At 44.2% G+C, this 23513-nt stretch overlaps 3 protein-coding genes across 7 annotated transcripts; all 3 read right to left on the reverse strand.

Annotated features, from left to right (window-relative positions):
* Positions 1 to 1697: 1697 nt before the first annotated feature.
* LOC133909734 (aquaporin TIP4-3) lies at positions 1698 to 3584 on the reverse strand. Its single transcript, XM_062352294.1, has 3 exons — positions 3236 to 3584; positions 2321 to 2556; positions 1698 to 2202 (listed from the first exon to the last, which is right to left on the reverse strand). Exons 1-3 carry the CDS (start codon positions 3372 to 3374, stop codon positions 1831 to 1833), a joined length of 747 nt encoding a protein of 248 aa, XP_062208278.1. The 5' UTR covers positions 3375 to 3584; the 3' UTR covers positions 1698 to 1830.
* A 2628-nt stretch (positions 3585 to 6212) lies between these two features.
* LOC133892269 (uncharacterized) lies at positions 6213 to 12273 on the reverse strand. 4 transcript variants are annotated; one of them, XM_062332958.1, is made up of 14 exons: positions 12035 to 12273; positions 11824 to 11890; positions 11188 to 11329; positions 9836 to 10095; positions 9659 to 9696; positions 9480 to 9559; positions 9301 to 9368; positions 8459 to 8750; positions 8057 to 8163; positions 7919 to 7984; positions 7541 to 7631; positions 6991 to 7058; positions 6679 to 6716; positions 6213 to 6582 (listed from the first exon to the last, which is right to left on the reverse strand). In XM_062332958.1, exons 1-14 carry the CDS (start codon positions 12256 to 12258, stop codon positions 6396 to 6398), a joined length of 1728 nt encoding a protein of 575 aa, XP_062188942.1. In that variant the 5' UTR covers positions 12259 to 12273; the 3' UTR covers positions 6213 to 6395. The 4 variants fall into 4 exon arrangements, with proteins under 4 accessions (XP_062188942.1, XP_062188957.1, XP_062188947.1 ...); XM_062332973.1 differs by lacking the exon at positions 11188 to 11329 and having other exon boundaries at positions 12035 to 12178; XM_062332963.1 differs by lacking the exons at positions 11824 to 11890; positions 12035 to 12273 and adding an exon at positions 11419 to 11792.
* Positions 12274 to 20744: 8471 nt separating this feature from the next.
* Positions 20745 to 23445, reverse strand: LOC133892348 (VAN3-binding protein). Of its 2 annotated transcripts, none has more exons than XM_062333073.1 (7): positions 22884 to 23445; positions 22384 to 22680; positions 22181 to 22276; positions 21713 to 22100; positions 21482 to 21631; positions 21249 to 21356; positions 20745 to 21145 (listed from the first exon to the last, which is right to left on the reverse strand). In XM_062333073.1, the coding sequence occupies exons 2-7, from the start codon at positions 22675 to 22677 to the stop codon at positions 20940 to 20942; spliced, it is 1242 nt and encodes a 413-aa protein (XP_062189057.1). In that variant the 5' UTR covers positions 22678 to 22680; positions 22884 to 23445; the 3' UTR covers positions 20745 to 20939. The 2 variants fall into 2 exon arrangements, with proteins under 2 accessions (XP_062189057.1, XP_062189048.1); XM_062333064.1 differs by having other exon boundaries at positions 22384 to 22778; positions 22884 to 23443.
* Between the last annotated feature and the right edge of the window lie 68 nt (positions 23446 to 23513).

Raw genomic sequence — 23513 nt, forward strand, 5'->3', positions numbered from 1 at the left:
CACTGATGGGGGGCTTCCTGGGTCGTCGGGGAACCGAGTGCTTGAGGGTCACTGTTCACCTCCCCGAGCATTCTCTCCCGAGAACGCCCTCTTTTGGTCATCGGGGAACCGAGTGCTCGGGAGCCACTGTTCATGGCCCGAACACTCTCTCTCGGCCTTGACTGTACGGATCCTCGGGGAACCGAATGCTCAGGGGCCGCTGCTTGTAGCCCCGAGCACTCTCTCCCAGAACTACCTTCCTTGGGTTCTCGGGGTACTCGGGTGCCCGGGGGGCCACTGCTCGCAGCCCCGGGCACCCCCTTCCCGGTACTCGGTTCTCCTGGTCGTCGGGGGACTTAGGTGCTTGGGGGTCATTGTTTACCTCCCCGAGCACTCTCTTCCCGACCACTTAGTCTTTGCAGATCATCGGGGAACCCGGGTACTCGGGGACCACTGACTGTGGCCTCGAGCGCCCTCTCCCGGGACTTAATCTTTTCGTACCTCGCGGAGACGACCCCCGCGGGAGGGCGCCACGTGGCGGACTGCTGGCCTGGCCTCGGGATTCGGGGACCCCTGGTTCCTGATTCACCGACAGTATCCTTCCACTGTTCACTACAAATCTCATAAACCATACTTTTTAGTTTGCTATCGATGTAGACCAGTGCCTTGAAGATGTTGGGCGATATAGCGTTCTTGATCATTAGGTCTATTTAAGTTCGTTTGAATTGAGAAATGAGTTAAAATCAGTTTTCTTTTATGTTTACAACAGGGTGGATTTGATATGATCTGCACTGGAAGAGATAAGATTGAAACACCAGCACAGGTACGTCCTTTATGTCCAAGCTTCTTGTGCATATGCTTGCCAGATATCTTTTGTTGTAGAGTGAAGAACTCTCAACCATGGACATATCACCCTGATAATCGCTACATAAACAATCTCGGGTTTGTTTTGCAGTTTAAGCAAGCTGAACATACAACCAACAAACTTGACTTGGATGGACTTGTTGTTATTATAGGTGATGATTCAACTACTAATGCATGCCTTATCGCCGAATACTTTAGGTTGGCTGCTAAGAATGCAAATCAGTTTGATGCAAATCACTTTGGTGCTCCCTTCATAATGTTCTTTGTTTATCATTTTTATTGCTATGAAATAAGCTTTGGCAGGCTGGTGAAATTTTTTCTTACAATACTACAGTGAATTATTACGCGATACTGTTATTGTTTATATTACATATATAATACTATTATGCGACCAATAATAGTTCCATTAAAAATTCTCTGCTTCTTCGCAAATAAATTTAGTAATATGTAGCCCTCGCTTAGTAAAAGGTGTCCTTGTGTAGAGAAAAGAACTTGAAGACTCGTGTTATTGGATGTCCAAAGACTATTGATGGAGATCTAAAATGCAAGGAGGTTCCAACAAACTTTGGATTTGACACTGCTTGCAAGGACGCCTTACTGGTCCATATAATTTAGTGTCAGATTTGTCTTTTTTTTAAGTCACGGAATGTCTCAATAGAGAATTTCGGGGTTTTTCGTTTCATTTTATGCCAAATTGCGAATTATTGAGCTAGGAGTTAGTTACAGTAGAGAATCACTTCTGGATCTATTGATGTAAGTAATAGCTTTTGCATATACTTGATATTATTTTGTGTAATTTTTATTTTTGTTGGCACTCAACTAGTAGTAATAAAGCCTTAAAAAAACATGAGAAAGAAAGAACACACGAGACGACGCGTGATACAAGAAACCAAAGCTCGTGCATGCACGCTGTCCAAATTAAAGCCGGCCTGTACTACAGGAAGACGAGCCACACCCAAAACTTCCTTACACTCACATATGCCACGCTCACTCCTGCTGGGGCAGCAGCTGGTGGGTGCCGGCGGCAGCCATGAAGACGCACTCGTAGACCACCACGGCGAGGGGCCCGCCGGCCAGCGGCCCGACCCAGTACACCCAGTGGTGCGTCCAGACGCCGGTGGCCAGCGCCGGCCCGAACGACCGCGCCGGGTTCATGGACGCGCCGGACAGGGCGGCGCCGGCGATGGTGTTGGCGCCGACGAGGAGGCCGGTGAGAAGCGGGCCGATCCCCGGCGCCAGCTTCCTGGGGTCAAGGATGGTCGCGTAGATGACGAACAGCAGGCTGAAGGTGAAGATGGTCTCCGCGACCAAGCCCTGGATGGGGCCCACGCCCTCCGCCAGCGTGTGCACCGGAGTGGCCTGTAACATGACACGTAGGACGTACACCACAGAAAGGTCTCTCCAATTTCAATTTCAACGTGCTTTGACTGACATGATCTATGCGATAAGATCGATTATATATGTACGTAGCACGTACCAATCCACCGGTGAGGTATCTGAGCAGGATACAGGCCACGGAGGAACCGAGCAGCTGGGCGACGATGTACAGGGCTGACCGGAACAGGGTGATGTGGCCGCCGACGGCGAGCGAGAGCGTGACGGCCGGGTTGACGTGACCGCCGGAGATGTGGAACCCGGCCGTTGCAATAACCGCCACCACCAGCGCCTGCCCCAGCGCCACCGCCGTCAGCTCGCCTCCCCCGTTGGTCTTCCCTGCACGCGCGTACAGATAGTTACTAGTTTGGACTACCAACTCTATCTGTGCTAGCTTTAATTTTGATCCATCCCGGCATGCAATTGATTTGATTCAAGTCGTACGTGCCGATTTGCATGCATGGAATTGAAACCGGTGATCGGCTAGCTAGTACTATATACGTGTGTTCAAATATAATCACATGCAAGGTAATGAAAATTTCCGTATATGTGGCAATGAATGAACGAATGAATTTACGTACGTCGCAACAGGAATTAATTAATTTCGTATGACAGCATATCATATCCGTTGACAATTGCTAGCTGCAGGATTTGGATTTGGGAGAGTTGAGGAGGAGGAGGATTTGGGAGGATGCATGGAGAAGGCTGGCAAGCGATCGAGTCTCGTCGATCGGTACGTGTATGTCGGGGGTGTAGAGGAGGAGTTTAATTATACATGCAGGTGGCAATTGGATCTAGCTACACCCAAAGGTTCACAATCTACTGGAGTATTCCCTTCCGTTGTAGATCAACGAAGACATGGAGGCAGGCAGTAATATAATTAATTACTGCGCGCGAGATCGAGTAAATTAATTAATTTACTCATGCGCAATTCGCAATTAAGCTGATATATAGTTGAATGATTGACGACGGACAAGATGGAGCACGTTAATTTTTCTTGGATAGGGAGGATGCATACCGGCGCTGATGGCGGCACCGACGCCGATGAAGACGAAGAGGAAGGTGAGGACGAGCTCGCCGAGCACGCCCCGGAGGAAGTCCGGTTCCGACGCCTCGCCGCGGTGGCCCAGCTCCAGCTTCGCCATACCGAAAGTCATGTATCGATGAGCAGGAGGCGAACGATCTCTGCTGACACACTGTCACTGAAGCTGTTCAATTCGTTCGTGGAAGAAAGCAGCTAGCATTATATATATAGAGTCGTGCCTGTGCCTGTGCTTTCGTACCGGGATCTCACAAGTCAAAAAGTTTATAGTCGTGCGTCCCAATTACATTTCTCAGTGCACTGAATTACTTTCTGGAAAGAAGTTGTGCAACATAGTTGAGACATGTATCGTTCGTGCAACAGTAGTGAATTAATGGTACTGAATCAGGTTACAATTTCGGGAAAAAACTATATCTTACTTCCATGATCGCGTCTTTGATTTGGCTTGGAACAGACATATGTGCTGTAGTAGTGTAGTGGTGTGTTGTGCCTTTAATTTCTTCATGTTGGTCGATCCCCAAACTGTTCCTATAGCCGTGCATGTTCCATTGCTCCTTCCCGACAGTTGCCTAATCCGAGACAAATCGGAGGCCAGTTCACTCCATGTCGGGTCAACAATCACCAGTTCACTCTTCTTTCTTTCTTTCTTTCTTTCTTTCTTCTTCTTCTTCTTCTTTAAGAAAAAAATCTATCTAGCCATGCGTTGCGCAAGAGTAACTTGTAATTATAAATGCTAAAATCTTATTCTGATAAACAGTGATAGAGTTTGCTCGCTGATGCCACTAGGAGCCAGTAAACTGCTGTTAGCTTGGAAAGCGAGGCAGGCATGGCCATCGAGTGGATCGAAGTAGGATTCTTATCTATCGAACCAGGATTGCATGACGTTTAAATCGACCGACTCTTGATCCGTATCCTTAATCCGTCACACGAAGAAACATGGGACGCCAACTCAAATAAACAATCTTATCTATCTCATGCAGTCGGTTTCTCTGAAAAATATGAAAACACACCACAGGGCACCTCCCTCTGAATCTCATTGGCTCGCTCGATTGCCGTGTCGACCTATCATACGCTTAGCATAGCATAGCACGGATGGAAGGGAAGCCGACAGTAGCAGGCCGCGTCAGTCTGCAATGGGTAAGAGGGGAAACGGCAGCCGGACGCCATTGGCCTCCAAAGTCGTTTCCTTCTTCCTGTAGCAATGCCCGCTTTAGTTGTTGGTGAAGTCCGTCTGTCCGTGCATATATGGATTGGTCTGACGAAAAATCGCTGCAATTGGATTTAATTTCTCCATCTCGCACGGATGGAACTTTAACATACAACACGATAGCCCAACTTCTAGGCTTCAGTTTTTGCAAAGAAAAGCCTCCTCTTTAAGCAAAGGCATCATCCAAAATTCATACACAGTAAGCAGAGATGAGCAAGACCTTACAGTAGACGATTCAACTACTGCTGCCAGTGGACGCAAACTAAAATGAAGAAAGGATGAATGCAATGGGCCTTGAATTTGAATTACTACGAGCCACCATTCCAACATTACATGCATGCATGGACTTGAATTTATTCAGAAGAAAACATTCCACAAGGGAGTGCCAAGAAACAAGGCAGCTAGAACTCGGTGTCATCCCTGGGAAGCGGCTCGATCGTGGCCGCTCGGGCCCATGAGCAACGAGAAGGTGAGCACGTCCTCCATGGCCACGCCCACGCCCACCGCCAGTGCGTGCACGGGCGTGGAGACGCCGCCGGTGAGGAAGGTGAGGAGGAGGCAGGCGAGGGTGGAGCCGAGGAGCTGGGCGAGGATGTAGGTTCACCCTTTTTTTTCTTGAGGTGAGATCGACCTCCGAATGATCGCATCCATGGAGAAATCACAGACAGGTTCACATCACAGCTCCTGATTGAACGAACAGTGGAGAGCTGGCGAAAAGCTCCAGGCCCTAGCCGAGGCAGAACACTCTCTTCTCTTGTCATCCATCCTTGACCTTGAGCAGCGGCAGGAAGAAGGCACCAAAAGTTAGAGTGGACACCCGATTCGATGGCACCATCATTCGTATCGTCGCGTCTCCATCCATCTCACTCGATCGTCGACGCCCTTTTGGTTTTGGGCCTCGTTATTTCCTTCCATCGTCTGCTTGTCAAAGTGCTCCATCGTCTAGCTTGCGATGATGGATGGGGTGACGGAACGGAAGGGCCAATGGCAGGGAGGGAGGGAGCCGGAGGCACGCCGTGGCCACGGATGGCAGCGCAGAGTGCACCAGTCATGTCTCTGCTACCAGCGCGAGATCTGCTGTCCTTCCTTTTGTTATCTAGTCATTCATTCCCAGTGTTTGAGGAATCTGGATAAAAAAATCTTAGCACAGGTAGTGCTAGCAAAAACAGCAACAGCTCGAATCTACTCGAGATACTGCGGTGCTCTGTTCTCTCCAGTCAAGACACTGGGCAGGCTCACATGCATGCCGGTCCTTAGTATCTGGACTAAGAATTTGGGAAGAAATAAAGTTGCTTTTAAGTTGATGCATGTGCCATTTGCAACACAGGAAATGGAACCAGTGGTGTAAAGCAGCTCGCTCTATAAGCAGCTAGTAGCAGGTAGGTCAGTGATTTTCTCCTATATTCTTATCACCATCTAAGCACATGTGATAGGGGTCTAAGAGTCATCTCATATTTTGCAGCAGATGAAGAATTGCAAGGAGACAAATTGAGACAAAGCAAGAGCAGTGGAAATCACAACTGCTCCATAGGAGACAGACAACGAATAGGAACTACAGTATGATGAGTTCAAGCCGACTACAGATAGGCCATGGGTTGATTGTACATGGGCCACAACAAAAACAATGTCAAGACTGACCTCAACAGGGAGGGGAACCCTACTACCATTGGCATCCAGAACAACATACAAGGACAAGACATGACTGAAATCAGTGATTCACAACAGTAATTTACCACACACCGGTCCTAAGGGCATAAGGTTCATATACTTAAACCAGAACAACATACAAGGACAAGACATGACTGAAATCAGTAATTCACAACAGTAATTTACCACACACCGGTCCTAAGGGCATAAGGTTCATATACTTAAATTGCTGAAAGGTTTGAGCCCTGCAGTATGATACAACATAGTACGGAATTACATATCTCACCCCCTTTGCATGTCTGCAGGCAAGGGGATTGACGAACAGCAATGGTAGTATCCGCTTTCGTCAAACTTGAATCTCTCAGAAAGATGAACCTCAGGAATGTGATATTCACCCCATTCCTCTTTCCCGTATTTCCTGAATATACCCCGAGCATCAAATGAATCGTTCCATCGGTTCCATTTCTTGCTGCAGTGAGAACAGGCAGACACAATGTAAGCGAATAGTACACATACAACACATTACCAAGGTCCAAGATGCAGCAGAAAAGGTTATTGCTTTCACCTCTTCCTGTGCCGCACATTCATTATGGTCGCGTGCAACTGCCGTTGGAAAAGGACAAGGCAATCAACGTCAGGTGTTAACGGAAAAAAAGGGAATCATATTGTATGGAGTTTGAATTTGAACACGAATTTTTTATGCAGATACAAATGCAATGAGATTTCAGTATGTTTTGACAGGCAATGTTGCTGCCCTGGACTTTTTATAACTGGTTACCTATTTTGGAAAAAAAAGTTGTATACCGTTGTCAAGTAGATTGCCAAAAATGAAAAGCTAAAGAGCTAAGTAAAAATACTTCCATATACAATTACATACCTTCAATTCGTGTCTTGCATCCCTTTCAAGAACTAGGCCTGACTTGACAAAGGCATCAATTATGACTTCTGATAAAGTGGAAGTTAGTCAAGAGAAACATATACAAAATATGGTTTGACTGTATCACACCAATAAACCAATACTGGCAGTGACATCTAACAATAAACACACAATCACTTCTTAGAAACATCTAAAAGATAAACAATAAATAGACAGACTGCTTAATAGTTATCACTGTTGAAATATTAGTGAATTGCCCACCTTTTCTGTCAGCTTAGGCTTTTGGTTGAGTTGTTTGGTGCATGCAACTTAATATGGTATCAAGGCCAGAGATCTCGAGTTCGAATCCTGACGGACGCAATTAAATAAAAAATCGTAGCTGACTCCTATTTCCCCGTTTGAGGCCTGAGAGAGCCTCACGTGAGGGGGAGTGTTGGAGTGTGTTGAAGTATAAGTGAATTGCCCACCTTTCCTTATTAGCTTAGGCTTGTGGTGAGTTAGCTAGTGCATGCAGGTTAATAATCACTTCATCAAAAGATATAAAGGATACTGCAAGCACGTGCTAGGCGCCCCTCTTCACCAACTTCCAGCACTGGAGCATATACCACCCGAGCCTTAGCTGGCGAGCCTTTCATGCATGTCTGAATTTCATTGAAACTTTAAATCATCATAAAGGCTGTGGAGAAACTATCAAAATATCTTGGAATTACAGGCAAGTATCATAGCGCTCTGATATCAAATTTCCCTTCGGTAAAACTGAAAGAGAATACTGTGAACTGTAAAAAAGTGTCAAGAAACGAACATGCTGTTCTTTGGCTCAGATTCTCAACTCAATTTTTTTTCCTCCAACTATTCATGTATAAATAAGCTTCCAGTGCTGATAACAAGAATATTCAATGACATATATTCATATCCAAAGGAAACTCACCAGACCTCTAAGCTGTATGGAGATAGGTCGGTTTTCCAAAGCTTCATCTACCTGGGTAGATATCGACTGCATCCACGAAGCACAGCATTAAATTCCTTACTATTGTATCAGCCATACATCTTCCTAAAATGACAATACCTGGAGCACATCCGAAGCCTTAGCTATACGTTCCTTGTTCCACAACTTCAACATAAGAACCGTTAGGTGGAATGTTTTGGGTTTGATGAATATTGACTTGTCAATGCCTGAAGGGAACGAAACATTGTAATTTGCATAGAACAACAGAAATGATATTTAAAATGATAATCACAAGGACAAGAAAGTTTCTAGAGATTCCGTTTGCAATGAAGCTTTGTGCATTTCATGGGACATTCCTACCATGCTAAAGCATAAGTTTCAAGCATGCAGCTTTTAGGTAGAGACAACACAACTTTTTGAAACAGCATCAAAGTTCCATAACCAAAGTTAATGGTATTAACTCTAGGAATAACTCTAACAAGGAACGCAAGGCACTTGAGGAAACTGACAAAGCTTTTAAACCTGTTCGGGAGCCTTTGGTATCCATTTTCGCATTAACAGACTCTTGTTCTTGGACTTGCGGCTTGACGGAAACGCTTGAGCCATCCGGTTGCTTGTCCAGTTGCTTGTGGTCATGATTCATTTCATCAATAGAACCTTCACTTAGGCTCTCATCTTTATCACTGTCTTCATTAGAAGCAGAAAGCCCAAGGATTGAGCTCTGGAAGTAGTTCAGCTTGTCGACAAGATCCGGGTGGATAGCCAACGGAAGTGATATGAAATGAGAGTAGTCTAGCATTCGACTTTGAACAGACTGAAACATAGGACAAGTACAGAGTAATTATTATGATCCAGTGAATAAATAAGATCAGGAAAATGAGAAAACAGGCTGAATGAGAAAACAGGCAGCAGCTTATTTTTGAGCTGCACAATGGCAAGGAAGGATTCAAATTTATCCAAGGATGATATCTTTTGCAACCATGTGCACAGAAATGAGCAGGATACCATTATGAAACAACTGCTAGTACATAGTAGGCAGTAGCATTCACTTCTATGTGATGCGTTTGATAATTGGCACTAACAATTCTGCAACAGATGTAGGGAGATATGTTGATTTTGCACTTAATCTTTGATACATTATGGAGTTAACATAGCTAACTTATTAAGCTTGTATATTTAATGATGGATGGTATAGATAAGAACATAGAGTTGTCAATCTCACGAAATTTGTACATAAAACCAAACATAGCAAATTACTATTTTCCCACGTTATCGCAGCAAAGATAAATTAACATGTATAATGATTCAGTGAGTGACGTAAACATAAACTAATCATCTATTGCAGCAGTACATTGGATATCTACCTCTTCAAGAACATTTGCAATCTTCTGTGATGCTTTTCTAATACTTTCAGCACTTTTACCTTCAAGGACTGAAAAATATTCCAAGCAGCATTATAAAGTAACTTCATTTAGCTTTGAAGATAACTAGCAGCTTATCACATCAAGCATAATTTCAAAAAGAAGCATGGGTGTATCTATACCAACAGAAGTCTCCTCCGTTGACGATGGGAAGATAATTTTGACTCCAGTATCCTCTTCAATCTGCTTCTGCATAGACCCACTACATACCAAAGAATACAAATTATGCTCACAGATAAAGTCCAAGCATTATCCACAATGAAGAACTGTACACATGTGAAACAGGTCAAGAGATCCATACCCCTTTCCTTTCACAAAGCACATCAGAGGAGCATCTACCTGAAATGGAATGGCTGAATCTATTAATACCGTTCAAACACTGTAAGTGTAAAGATCACTCATATGTCAAGCAGGTAGAGAAAAAAGAGCTTAGTGGGAAAAAAAAAACAGATTACTTAGACGCATCTGAATGGCATACCTCAATAGAGGAGCAATATTTTTCAGAGATATCAGACCCGTCTAGATCCTTATTGAAGCCAGATACCTCCACATTGTCTTCTGTAACTACTTTAGTTGAACTGGATTCAAAACTCAAATTATTTTCTGACAATGAAGCATCGTTGGTGATAACTTCAATAACAACATTAGTTGTTCCATCTGATGTCAAATTCTCGCTAGCAGTAATGCAATCCTCTATGACTTCTTTCCTTTCAGAATTTGATATCTCATTAGTGTCACCTGCATCGTGTGGAATTATAAGATAATTCAGAAATGGGACCAGTGTGCCGCACACACAAACAGGTAAAACGAGACAGGAACCAAAGTAAGACAGGAAATCAATGATAAGTCATAAGGGAAAATGAAGGGACATAGGAAAGGTGCCACCTTCAGTAACAAGGGCAATCAGCTTCTGAAATTGCTTTTGAAGCTTTTTCTATCAATCGCAATTATCAACGGCTTGAAGTTATCAAATAAATAGTAACAAAATGACAGGACGGTAGAATCATCCAAGAGAAATTTCAAGCCAGGTTGCCAATGGATTGAGATCCTAAAGTGATGCCTATAAACAGAATAACAGACCATGAAATTACCAAATCCGTGCAAGTAACAATATCACTTCACACTAGCAGGTAAGCAATGTTCTTCAAGAACACCATTAATTTGCTAACCACTTGCATAGCATCACTTTTGTTCGTATTAAATTCGTTTAACTTACATCTGTATCCTCAATGGCTTCCACAAGTATCACTTATGGGAAAGGGCCAATAATCTAGGACACTTACTTGAAGTGAATAATGCTGGACATCATTTTAACAAGCGTCCTTTCAAGAATAGAACTTTTATGTATTCCTACCAAATCCATATAGAATTACCATTCACCCTATCATCAATGCACAATATGGCAGTATCACAAACTTTTAACTGGTTCCTGCACTCTATAGTCTTCATGGTTCACCTACTACGCAACATTTACTTTTGTTCTTGAACATTTTTTTCCTCAAGGTGAACCCTCCACAACTTCTGGAACCTATTCATGCCTCTTCTCCAATATAAAAAGTCCAAAGTACGCAGCTTCGAACGTCACGCATTTTAAGTTCAGTATGTTAGAAGGGCCAGTTTATAAAGTAACACTTGAACACTCAATAGACATGTTAATACGAGGATGTATTGACATAGGGATAGTATCTCCATACATATAGCAAAAAGTCAGAATTGGGGCACAGCAAGATTGAAATGCAAAATTTTTAGGGAAGGTTGAAATGCATTATGACTCATGATGATCTTGTGTCAAGGTGCAAAAAAGAATGCAGGTAGCAAATGGGCACGCGCCTTTCTGGGGAACTGCTGCTGTTGAGATCGGTCTCCATATCTGAACAGGAGACTTTATTTTCTTGTGTTTTGCCGCATTACTTGGTGGTCCTTGTGCCCCTTCCATCACAAATGAGGCCAACTTATTTTGACCAACTGATCCCTGCAATGATCAAAGCACTAATTTGGTGAAATACCACATTGTTGGATATAATTGTGAAAGCATGAAGTGGGGAATATGAAGCAAGAGACCTGGTCAGAGCATATAAACCACCGAATAAAAAGGTGATGTGTTGAACAATTCAGTGCAAACCTAGAAGATATTCAGATCTACAAGGTTGCTTTGTGCGTAGGCATTCATAATACTGCTAATTAAACTGCCATGCCCAACAAATTCAGGGTCATCCCCTAGTAACCAATCTGCCAACAGCGACCGTGAAATGTGAGATGTCCAAGAAAAAAAATCATCTTTGCAACCACGATTCCTAGTCACTGTCTGCTTCGAATTACTAACAGATTGCAACACGGATGAGAACCAGAAGGATACCACGACGAGCGACTGAGACCTTACTTAAAGACTCGCTAGTACAAATCCGGTACAGAAATTAACAGGGCGGAGCTTGTGCGGGTAAAGAAATTGGGAGCAGAGCGATTAACCTGGTGGAAGTAACGAAGCGGTGAACCGGCGGCGCATGGAATCAGAGGACGGGTGAGTCGGCTAGCCCTAACACAAAACACAAACAAGAAAAAGGAGAAAATAGCCTGGGGAGATAAGTGATTTGCGGACCAAAGATTGGATTTTTTGTTGGCCTTGGCGAGGAGGGGAACTAGGAGGAGAGGATTTGTTAGTAGGGAAGGGATGCGTCACCTTGCAATGAGAGACTTGCAGCTGCAGGCGAACATGGGAAAGCTTTGGGGAACCTTGACGCGGGCGAGCGGACGGACACGCGGCGGCTCGATGGGGCGCCGCGGCGCTGCCTTGCTACTCCGGTTAACAGCGACTGCGAGTGACTTACAAAATGGGCAGACGAACAAGTCCTGATCCAAGGGTTTAGGATGTCTTCTCGCTCTGTGCCGATTGATCGAAAGCATGTCTCGTTTACAAGATGTTCGATGCTACAGCTACATCAGTGGAAAGATACGCATACAAAAAGATAGGTATTAGGTAAAAAAAACTTAATAAAAAAAAATGCCGCTCGAAATCAAAGAACTAGTCCCATGTGGAAATGAGTGTTAGATATATGGGTCCAGCCTAAATCTCAAATGCCAAAATAAATCAAAGAACTTGTTAGATATATTTAAGAAGAATTCTAAATAAATTTTAAATGCTCAACTAAATATAGTTAAGGGTGTTTCTTTTAGTCTCACTTTGCTAGTGGAGGGAGATAGAGATCAACTTAAAATAAATTGTCTCATCCACTCCCTTAACATGTGTGGATGAGATAACTAGGATAACACACGCGCATCCGCTCGCTGAGATATGGGTGCGAGTGCACGATACCTACGTGAATGGTTCATCGAAATAGGATCTAGTAGCTTGCGCAGGTATAGCCTCCTTTTGTCGCCACACATAGTCTACTCCATCCCGCTATGCCGGCATGCACCTACAAATGGGAGAGCATGTCTCCGAAACCCGTCGTTCTTGTGGTCCTGCACTGGAGCGAATAAATAAGATTTTTGAGAAACTCTCGGCGCGACTGCTTATGATTTGCTTCCTCTACATCATCGTGGTCATCTTCCTCTACGTCCTCTTTGTTGTTATCTACTGCATCGCCATCAGGGGGTCTCTGCATCTCACGCTGTTGTTGGGTACGTTAACTATGATCCGTCATGTTCATCATGCTTGTTTGCCTGCTGTTTTTGGCCTAGAATATATTAGAGGGATATATGTCTAGGATAACTCTTACAGTATGATGATGATAGTCGATATGTTACTATTGTATATTTAGAAATTAAATTAAATCTAAATGTGCGTTTTTTCCCAACAATGACAAGAAGAACTTGACAAACTTCGGCCAAAGACCACCTATGGATCTATATGATATTTGTCGAATGATTGCTTTAACATAGTGCTCATTGTTACATCCAACATCCGAACTTCTATCATCGATTAAAGAGATGGCTGTTGTAGGACTGAGAATGAAAACTAGAGTGGCTGAGTGGACGAGGAAGGGGATCAGCCCCTGTGACAGCGGGAAGAGGTAGAGGAAGCATGCCTTCTTGGGAAGAGAGAGGCAAAGGTATTGCCATAGGGAGCAGCTCTGAGTCTCCTGATGCCTTTGAAGAAGTGCATGAAGAGGAGCGAGAGGAGGATAATGTGATAGGGCCTCTGAAACTTCACAGTCCTCTCAAAACAGTTTCACCATTTGATACTCCGAAGAAAACAGTCAACTACATGAAGCATGTTTCAAAGGTGAACTCTGAGAGGCACACAAATCATTTTGATTATGAGAAGAATGTCATTGACTACCATTTCTAGAATGACTTTCAATCGGACTTCTACGAGACGGTCATTCTTACCAAGAAGAAGCCTATAACCCATATGCAATGGATAGATTGGGACTATATGGCACAGAAGGATGATTCTATGTTCAATGAGGTTATAGCTGCATGTGAGCACAAAAAGGTGAAGAATATCATGGCTTTCAAATATGATTGATGCGAAGAAGTAATTGCACAATTCTACGCCACAGTCTGGTTCGATGGATCAGAAAACCCATTCATGCATTGGATCACTGAAGGAGAGCAGTACAAAGTGAGCTTTAGAGCTTTTGCTCACCATTTTCGGTTTGATACTCGTGATACTCATAAGGATCAGATTCACAACGAGCATCAACTCACTTTGGAAGAGTTAGACTTTATGTATCTTAATTATGGAAGAGTTGAGTTTGGAAAACTCACCGATATGAGGCCTTTCTACAGATGTTTGAACTCACTATTTCGACTGACATTGGCACCCAAAAGCGGAGATGCAACCACAGGGCAGAGTATCTCAAGGAACCTTCTCGCCACCATGTCCAATGATCATGCACCTTTTAGTGTTGCATATTTTCTGTGGGAAGAAATAGTCTTTACTTCAAAATCACCTGTCAAGAGTTGTAGGTACGCTCCTTACATCATGTCCATCATCGAGCATGTATCAAGAAGACTTTTGTGAAAGAGATCAAACACGAGCCATATCGTATGAGGCCTCTGAATATCAAAACTCCATCTCCTTCGCCATCTCCTCCTCGTGTCCCCCCGAGCACAAGGAAGATTGCCTCAAGACGTGCTCCTCCACGAGGATCATCTTTTATAAAGAGCGCTCTCAAGGCCATCTTCAATGTGTGTACTCATAATACCACTCAGATTAAAGAGCAGAATGTCGGAATGAAGAAGATGGAAAAGCGCCAAAAGGCAATATATGCTTCAATGAACCTTCAGCCGCCGTGCTCTCCTATTGCTTCAGACGAAACAGAGAGTGCACCCATTGAATTTGAGAATCCGTGGGCTTGGTATGATGAAGCAGCGATTAGTCCCTCTCCTCTTTTTGGTGCTTGATGCCAAAGGGGGAGAGATATCAGTTTCTTAGTTTCTTTCTTTTTCAGCTTTGAACTCTTATCTTTTCATCGCAGTTGGACATTGAGACATATTTATTGTTTGTGATGAACTATGTGGTTTGTTTAAAAATTTGTAAGACATTTCAAGTTAGTGTGATGCTTGTCGTGCTTTATTTATTAGATTGAGTGTGATATATATCTTGTCATATGCATCTTGAATACCTTTGTATACTCAATCTTATATCCCACGGATCCTAGGATATAGGGGGAGCTCGTGCAAAATTTTGTCTTAAATATGTGCATTTGAGCTCAACTCGATTCTCAATCAATGCACACATTTAGAGGGAGCTCGCCATATCTTCTAGAATTTAAAATCCTTTTCATTCAGCTATCTTTTGTAAGCTTTAATCGTGTTGTCATCAATCACCAAAAAGGAGGAGATTGAAAGTACATCTAGGTCCTCTAAGTGGGGTTTTGGCTTATTCATGACAAAACGATAAAAGGAACTAATATGTTTATCGAAGCTATGAACAGGTCTTAGTCTCAATTGTGAAGACTCACGACGATTGACGCCCCTCGAAAAGAAAAGAGAAGCTATGTGTAGTACTCAATAGGATTTAAATTGTTCTATCTTTGAAATTTAGTCTAGGTTAGTCGTACTATTAAGAGGGTTGCAATTGTTAGCTTTCATGGTGTCTCAATGCTCAAGATAACCTTTTAGAACTAATAGTTGAGAGGCACACTCACCCACGGACACCGGAAAAAATTGGCAGTGTGAACTGAGTTTGGAGTCTCCGATGTTCACCGGATACTCCGGTACTTAGTGTTTAGGCCGGAGTCTCCGAGAAAGACTCCGCCAGAGGAGCCTCGGTTCCGAATATTTTTAATTGTCCGGAGTCTCCAGTGTTCACCGGATACTCCGGTAGTTGGTAAATTTTTGGCCGGAGTCTCCGAGGGAGACTCCGCCAGGGGTGGCTTGGTTAAGCATTTATTTTTGATAGAAAAAGGCCAGAGTCTCCGGTATTCACCGGATACTCCGGTAAGAAAATGTTTTTGGTCGGAGTCTCCGAGAGAGACTCCGCCAAGGGTCGCTTGGTTAGCATTTAATTTAAAAGACCGGAGTCTCCGGTGTTCACCGGATACTCCGGTACCTGGAGAGGCCAGAGAGTCTGGCATGTCCCGGACTTTCTCTCCGTGGTAACTAAGTCTGGGCCGGAGACTTCGGTGTTCACTGGAGACTCCGGCAGTTCAACAGAACCGTAACGGCTAGTTCTGACACCGTTCTGACGCCGTTTTGGATTTCAGGCCGGAGACTCCGGTGTTCACCGGATACTCCGGGGTAGGTATGTTAGAACAGTAACGGCTAGTTTTTGAGGGTGAGCTATATATACCCCCACACCCCCTTGCATTTATTGCTTGCTGTTGCTGTGGAGCTCCACTTTCACAAAACTTCTCAAGAGCATTTAAAAGCCCTCTAAACATCTCTAGTGCCTAGTTTGCACCAAATTTGAGAGATTATGTTTGGAGTGAAGTTGAGTCAATTGAGCATTGAGTTCATCATCAAGCGTACATTGTGATCATTTCTCTTGGAGCCTTGTGCTCCTAGATGGCAAGACATCACCCGTAGAGCACCCAATCATTGTGGAGTGCCACGGGAAGTTTGTAATCGACATCGACTTGAGTAAGGAAATTCTAGCTTGATTTTTGTGGTCGCTAGAAGAGGATAGGGTTGGAAAAGACCCGACTCTTTGTGAGCTCCTCAACGGAGACGTAGGCACTTCTTTGTGAGATGGCCGAACTCCGGGACAATTTCTTGTCTCATCAATTGTGCAAGTTTTACTAGTTGTGTAGTTTTTGGATTTTTCCCATATAATTAGTTTTTGTGATCATCTTGCTATTGTCTCTTATTGTTTAAGCATTGTGCTGCTATTAGAACTAGTGTCACCTTTTAGACCTTAGTTGTACTAGCTTAACTTCAGTTGTTCCCGAGATCCTGTATAGACCGGATAATCCAGACTAGACTGGATACTCCGGACAGACCGGAGTATCCGACCTTCACCGGAGTATCCGGCATCTGTTTAATCCGCTATTTAGTTTTAATTTTCAGAAAAGCCTATTCACCCCCCCCCCTCTAGGCATCTTTAAGTACATTCAAAGCCCTATTGCACCGAAGCCCTGCCGCCGCTCTCAATCTCACCACGTCTGCAAGCCAATCGCTGCATACGCCAAAGACTCTGCCTAGATGCGATTTTGACGCACGCCATGAACACCAATCACAAGCCATCATCGCCATGAACACCAGCTGCTTCGCCCCAATTATCGTCTCGCAAGGTGAGCCCGGTTGTGCCTTCCCTTCCTCTATCCGGCCACTGGTGGCATGATTTCGTCGTGCCGCATCGCCGCTGGCCCGAACCTGATCCTTGGCATCCAAATCGGGGGCGATAGCCCAGTGCGATGTGCATGCATATGCTGCTGATTGCCCGGCCTTCGCGTCGGCTTGCTCTTTGTGCTTGCTATGTGCAAAGCGTCATGTCATCCCACCGTTGTACTGTTGGTTTTCCCACCAACCAGTGATGATAAAACTGAGGCCAGACCGCTCGTTGTGTTCCCTGTGGTGCCCCTGCTGCTGTCGTGCAAGGAGAAGAGGCCAGAGGCCATGTGGCTATGCAGATCCTGTTGTCCTGCTATCCTATGGCCACGCTATGCCTCTGCTATGCTGAGCCGCATCACACTAAGTCGTGCGGCGTTGAGATATGTTGTTGTGATCCCTCTGTTGGTGCAATGTGTTGTTGCTATCTTGATTATAGGACGAGTGTGGGCCATTCTCCTACATCCCCATAAATTCTGATGTTCATTGATAGAAGATTGCAGTCAAACAGTGGCTAAGACGTTTTCAGAGGACCATGTTGCTGGTTGTCCTGATTACTTGATCCTGATGCCAAGTGCAGAAAGAATAAATGTTGCCTCTGTGACTGATGCCTTTGTGGGTCATCTGTCATCACCCTGCTTTTGTGGTATAGCGCCTGTGTGGCAATTTGATGACGCTTGTCAGAAAGAATAGAGTGCCCTTGTGGTTGGAGCCTTCGTGGCCCACAGTGATTACCCTTTGCCTATGTGGTTTTCCGCCTTTGTGGCGTTAGCCTTTGTGGACATTGCATTGTTTCCTTTGGAGATGGTCGATGATGCCAAGCTAAGGCCCTCCTTTCCCCTTCCTATGCTTGGACGGGTGATGGTGGCCAGCTTATTTTTTCCTTGTGGTGACCGGATGTTCTTTCTAGCCCTAATGGGTACTCTTCTTCCTGTTGGTGCTGTCTTTCCCGCCAGTCCAATGTGAGCTCCCTGGAGGTACTGATGCTTGTGGCTATCCTTTTGTTGATTGGCCCAGTGTTGTGCTGTAGTGTCAATGATTGCCCCTTTTGTTGTTGCACAGCTCTATGATGTTTTTTTTTTTTGTTATCAGTGATGATCCTGCAATGTTGGCTGAGGATGGATATGACCTTGTGTCATCAGATGGGCTTGTGGTGCTGAGCTTGCCCGGTCTTCTTTGTTATTGGCTGGCATGCCTTTGTGGTTGTCTTATGCCAAGTTCTGCTATTATTTCTGTGGCTGCCTTGAGCTGAGCTCTTACATTGCCTATGTGGCTCACAGGTTATTACCCCGCTTTGTGGCATTGTGCCTAAGTGGCTGTTGGATAACATAGATCGCAAATATATGTGTCATTGCGACAAGAGCCTTTGTGGTCCAAAAAGTGACCACCCTCGCCTTTGTGGCTTTTACCTGTGTGGCGTCAGTTGCCTGTTGTCTTCGGAGACGACCGATGAGGATACGTCCGAGGCCCTGAAGAGGGAGTTAGTGAGTCAATCATGGCATCAGAGCTCCTGGTTGTGGCCACGCTGCCGCTTTCGGTCGAAGCTACGCGTTGTACCGCGCCTCTAGCTCACCTCTTTCTACATACATGATGTTGATGCCATATGTGGCCGATGATAATCTGGGATACATAAACAGTCCAAAAAGCTCATGCTAGACTGTTATCTTGTTTCTTTACTGCTTTTATTTCTAACGCTTACATCACTTGGTCTTTGTTGCATATGACTACAGCCTTGCAAACTTGTAGATGATCTCGATATGACGACCGTTAGCATAACTTAATCGGAGGTAGCCTGAAGAGATGGACGTAATTAACCGGAGTCGTTTTATGAAGCCTAAGGAACCAAGACAAAGCAATCGCCAGATCATTGAGATAGTCAGATAACGTGTACATGTATAATGAGAGAGATTGTACTTTATGAATTCGGCATGAATGAATAAAGTTTACATATTTTCGATTATTACATCCTACTATTTTTTATACTCTATATACTGACACACCCATAATATTACGTTCAAAGTTACATAATACAACTCAACGGCGCAAGTTTCTCTTGAATCCACGGAATACATGTAATCTAAAAATTATCAAATCAAATTAACAACTTTATCAATAACTCATTACATATAACACATTCTAACTTAGTTTCTCAGCTACGGCGAACATTTGGGTTTCCAAGAGACACAATTGACCTTGCACTCTTCCATCGTCCAGTGGCAATACTCTTTCCGACCTCCGTTCGGCCAGCATTAGCAATTCCGATAGTCAATACCACCGAAGTAAGCACACTTCGTTGCGACGCAAAAAAAGAAAAAAAAAAGAAAAAAAAGAAAAAAAGGACATCTTTCTCTCATCTAATGGCGTGAAGTTGACAGCAGCAGCGATAGAACTCGATCCTAGCATCCAGTAGCTGAGGATGATTTGCAATATTTTTGTGTTCATCAGTAATCCTCACATATATATCTGTCATAAATTTAATGATAAGAACACACGATGATCGCGTATACTTACACTGTACAGGCAATGCTAGTGATCCAAAAGCACAGCGAACAAGAACATGGTCATCACGCCGTTGTCCCTCATATTGGATCTTTGGGACCGAGCTGTAAGCATCGAGGAGGAACTGCTCCACTCCATATATATAGAGGTAGAACCTGCCCACAATCTTATATTTACTAATTGAATGTTTTTTTTTCCTCTACGTTAATCTAAAAAAATTCTAGAAATTTCTATAAAAATGCAAAACATCCGACCGTCGAATTAATTGATTGACTAACTGTAACCATAGATCAACAATCAGGTGAAACAACATAGAAGATTAAAAGACAAATCAAAGAGTCCAGCTCAAATACTACTTCTTGCCTTACCTTTCCTTCCCTTTTTTGTTGTAGATATTATTTGTCTAATAAACTCCAACTTAGTTACGTTAGCAATCAACACATTTTTTCCAAATCAATTATAATCAAACATTACAAAATTAAAACAACAGAATGCAAACATATTACGGATTATCACACAAAAATAATATCAAAGAATTTATAATGGGTTTCAAAAAAATAATATGAGATACGCTGACGACATTAAAAATAATAATAATTTCAAAAAATCAAGAAACAAATAAAAAATGAAAATTATAAACTAGATCTATTCCCAAATAATAAACATGATTCCAATATTATGAACAAAAATTATATTTATATTTTGCATTCTAATATTTAAATATAAATAGTTGATGTATCTTAACATACTACCATTATTAATATAAATATTTACAATTTAACTATAAGCTAAATTTCTAACCTGTGCAGACGCACGGGTTGATACGCCAGTGATAACTAATTTGTGTACGTTACCATATTGGCAAAGCTGGAGTATATGCTAAATGATTTCGAGACCACAATTATAGCGGTATAATCATCGATGAGTGAGTGAGCTTCCTATATATGGAGTTCATTATGCAAGAAGTTATAGACTTCCCGTACATGGTCAACAAGATAACAACTGTTTGAATGCTTTTCAGTTTCCGTTTCTCAGTGCACGCATGCCGTTAGACTTTCCTATCATTAGTCAGAGACAATCTGCAAGATTTTATTTACCTCAAATACAAAAATAAAATGGCCACGACTTTTAACGATGTAGCTTGGGAAAGTATCCAAAGCCAATAGCAAATTTATTTAAAGCATTCAAGCCCATATATACATAATCTGATTTAAAACGTCTATTAAGAGATCACTTAGTGTCCGCAGAAATTTAGCGAAAAGAAAATAAAGGAGAATAAGCTATCTTTACTTCGCTCTCCTTGTTCTCATGCAATATCTCACTTCTCAGCACAAATCAGAACATTTTTTATTTTGCTTTATTAGCATTTACAAGGCATTTTTCATGTTATCACGACGGTTGAGCATCTCTGTGATGCCCTGAACCCACTTATGCTGATCATACTTGTTCCTGCACTCGAGTTCGATTACCCTTTCAACTGTCCTGATTCCGAAGTATCCTCTCTTATGGCTTCCATCCTCAAGCTCCCTGCCTGCCCATGCTGGTATCTCAGAGCACACATCAAGGACGACACCTGAAAATGCAACATCACAGGTCATAACCCTGATGATGAGTTGGACGTAGCATCGGGTTTAAGAGTAATAATAAATAAATTACTATAAGTTTTTAAATCTTACACTTTTTGGTTTTGATGAAGGTGCCGGCCATATGTGCACTCTGCATCTTGATCACTACCTGGAAGCTGGAGTTTATGTACACTGTGACAAGCTTCCAGTGGAGGATACCTGCAAAAAAAAATTCACTTACTTTGGACAAATTTGTTGCCATCGTCTGATGTAGACATCTCAAGTTGTGATCAGACGTGTAAAGATCGAGTGTTATGTGAACTGCACACTGTTCATCGCCATACCCTGCCTGGTGCGTTTGAGAAGCTCGCCGCCTCTGGAGACAAAGGCCAACGGCGATATGTCCCTGTCCGCCTCCCTGCCGTCTCCGGGCAAAGCTGTTGCCTGAATCTCCTTGTGAAGCCTCGCCCTCAGCATCGCAGCCCCGCGCAGAGCTGCAACCATCCATGTCCACGTTTCGATACTGTTTCTTGCAGTGCAATTCCAAGTTCAGTTTCTCGGATTGTCGTGCGTACCCGTTGCCGCGCCGGCGGTGAGCGCCATGACGTCGCCGCTGGTCTGCGCGTTCACGGCGGAGTGGATGGCTGCCAGGATCTGGTCGTGGCTGGCGCCGATCGCCTGCGCCATCTCCACGCAGTGCGACGCCACCAGCGCGGCCGCGGACGCGACGGCAGCCGCGGTCTTGGTGGCGCCGTTCGCGCCCCCGTTCTTGGACCGCTGCTCCGGCGGAGGCGCCGAGAACACCGCCCCGGCCACCAGAGCCGCGACCGCCGCGGCGACACCCGCCACGGACGTCGCCGCGTAGGCCTGCGCGTTGCGGGACCGGGCCTCGGCGCGCTTCTTCTCCCTCTGCTCCTTGATCCACGCGCCCACCGTCTTCCCCTTCCCCGCGGCTCGAAGCAGCTGCACAAGCAGCATCATTAATAAGCACAGCGATTTGCATTATGGATTTGAATAAGATGCGTGCAGGTTGTGTTCCGCACCTTGACGTCCAGGTTGGCCCTGGGTGAGACGGGCGAGCTCAGTGCTCCACCGGCTTCACTTGCCTGCGCCGCCGCGGCCATTGCCGCGTCTGCTCTCTGCAGAAAACAACGACAGGATCATGGTTATGGACCCCGGCAGTTGCCAATCCGGCATTCCATTGGACTTGGAGCATGTGCAATGCGCGCTCGCCTATGCCTTTTACCTGTTCATGTTGATGGCTGTCAAGTGGTGGCCTCTGCTCCGTCGTAGCGACAGCGACAGAGGCGGGGGCGTCAGAAGCGGCCTTGCTGCTCAGGACCTTGAGGGCCTTGGAGATCTCTGCGGCTGACAAGCTCCATGACCTCGCGAGGAACTCCATCGTCTCCGTCGGTGTCTCTGGTGGCCGGACTGACGTGGGAGGCCACTTCTCAGCGGGACCGCCTTCCTCCTCGATGCCCTCGAGCCTTGGAAGCTGCGCATTATTGTGCTGCTCCTGCGGCTCAAGGCATCGCTCCATTGCCTGATAAAACTTGATGCTTAGTGTTGATTGAAAGAACTGGACTCAAATCACGCCAGTGATTAGTTTGGAGGAGTAGCGCTAGCCTTTGTATCTGATGGCTATAGATAAGAGTAGCTTGATCAGAAAACAAGTAAACCAGAAGGTGCAATTGCTAAGCATGCCAGAACAAAGGAGAGATCGAGCAACATGAATTCAGAACGTACAAACACTTGAAAGACTCTCAGAGAGGGATCCACTTCCAGAGACTGAGTTAGATGGTAGGATTTGCAGCTAATAGTGTCATCAACTCATGAAGTCATGATCATGTATGCTAGGATCTGTCGGAAGGAATTCAAACAAGTACACCATGTATGTAAAGGGATGAAGGACAGTGTCAGGTTGTCCCAATATATGGAAGATTGGATAAGACAAGCTATAGTCTGTGTTGTTAATTGCAGTACACTTGGGGGTATCATCATCATCTAGTTTAAGTCTCATCAAGTGTCATATGCCTTCCATTCCCCATGGCCTCTCCATAAAAAGGCTCAAAATTTGCTTTTGAAAGTAATGGGCTAGTGGCTAGCATCTTTTTTGTATTGTGCTCTTCTGTGGAGCCCTTGGAGTTTGGTGCCTTCGGTTTGAAAACGCAAGTCTTGTTTTATTATCATAGACACAGGTTTAATCGAGCAACTCAGGTAGTGCGTGACTAATTTTATTTTGCTAGCAGCATGATCCATTATGGTTATGATCGTGAAACATTTGATAAAAAGATGATGCATCTCTGACAGAACCGAACAGTTTTTGCTAAGCCAATTACTGGCCATTAGGCACATACTAGTCAGTCAGGATTTGGC

This window comes from Phragmites australis, chromosome 2, assembly GCF_958298935.1.
Source record: "Phragmites australis chromosome 2, lpPhrAust1.1, whole genome shotgun sequence".
In the NCBI taxonomy this organism is placed as follows: Eukaryota; Viridiplantae; Streptophyta; class Magnoliopsida; order Poales; family Poaceae; genus Phragmites; species Phragmites australis.

Coding starts and splice junctions, on each gene's coding strand:
- LOC133892348 (XM_062333073.1), bottom strand. CDS start 22,677: ATGGAGCGATGCCTTGAGCCGCAGGAGCAGCACAATAATGCGCAGCTT. Junction 21,632..21,712: donor CACCGCCGGCGCGGCAACGG/GTACGCACGACA, acceptor GGATGGTTGCAG/CTCTGCGCGGGGCTGCGATG. Junction 21,146..21,248: donor CTTCATCAAAACCAAAAAGT/GTAAGATTTAAA, acceptor TTGCATTTTCAG/GTGTCGTCCTTGATGTGTGC.
- LOC133892269 (XM_062332958.1), bottom strand. CDS start 12,258: ATGCTTTCGATCAATCGGCACAGAGCGAGAAGACATCCTAAACCCTTG. Junction 11,891..12,034: donor TGCAAGTCTCTCATTGCAAG/GTGACGCATCCC, acceptor GTTTTGTGTTAG/GGCTAGCCGACTCACCCGTC. Junction 7,632..7,918: donor CCATACAGCTTAGAGGTCTG/GTGAGTTTCCTT, acceptor AATGAAATTCAG/ACATGCATGAAAGGCTCGCC.
- LOC133909734 (XM_062352294.1), bottom strand. CDS start 3,374: ATGACTTTCGGTATGGCGAAGCTGGAGCTGGGCCACCGCGGCGAGGCG. Junction 2,557..3,235: donor CGGTGCCGCCATCAGCGCCG/GTATGCATCCTC, acceptor ACGCGCGTGCAG/GGAAGACCAACGGGGGAGGC. Junction 2,203..2,320: donor GATACCTCACCGGTGGATTG/GTACGTGCTACG, acceptor GTCATGTTACAG/GCCACTCCGGTGCACACGCT.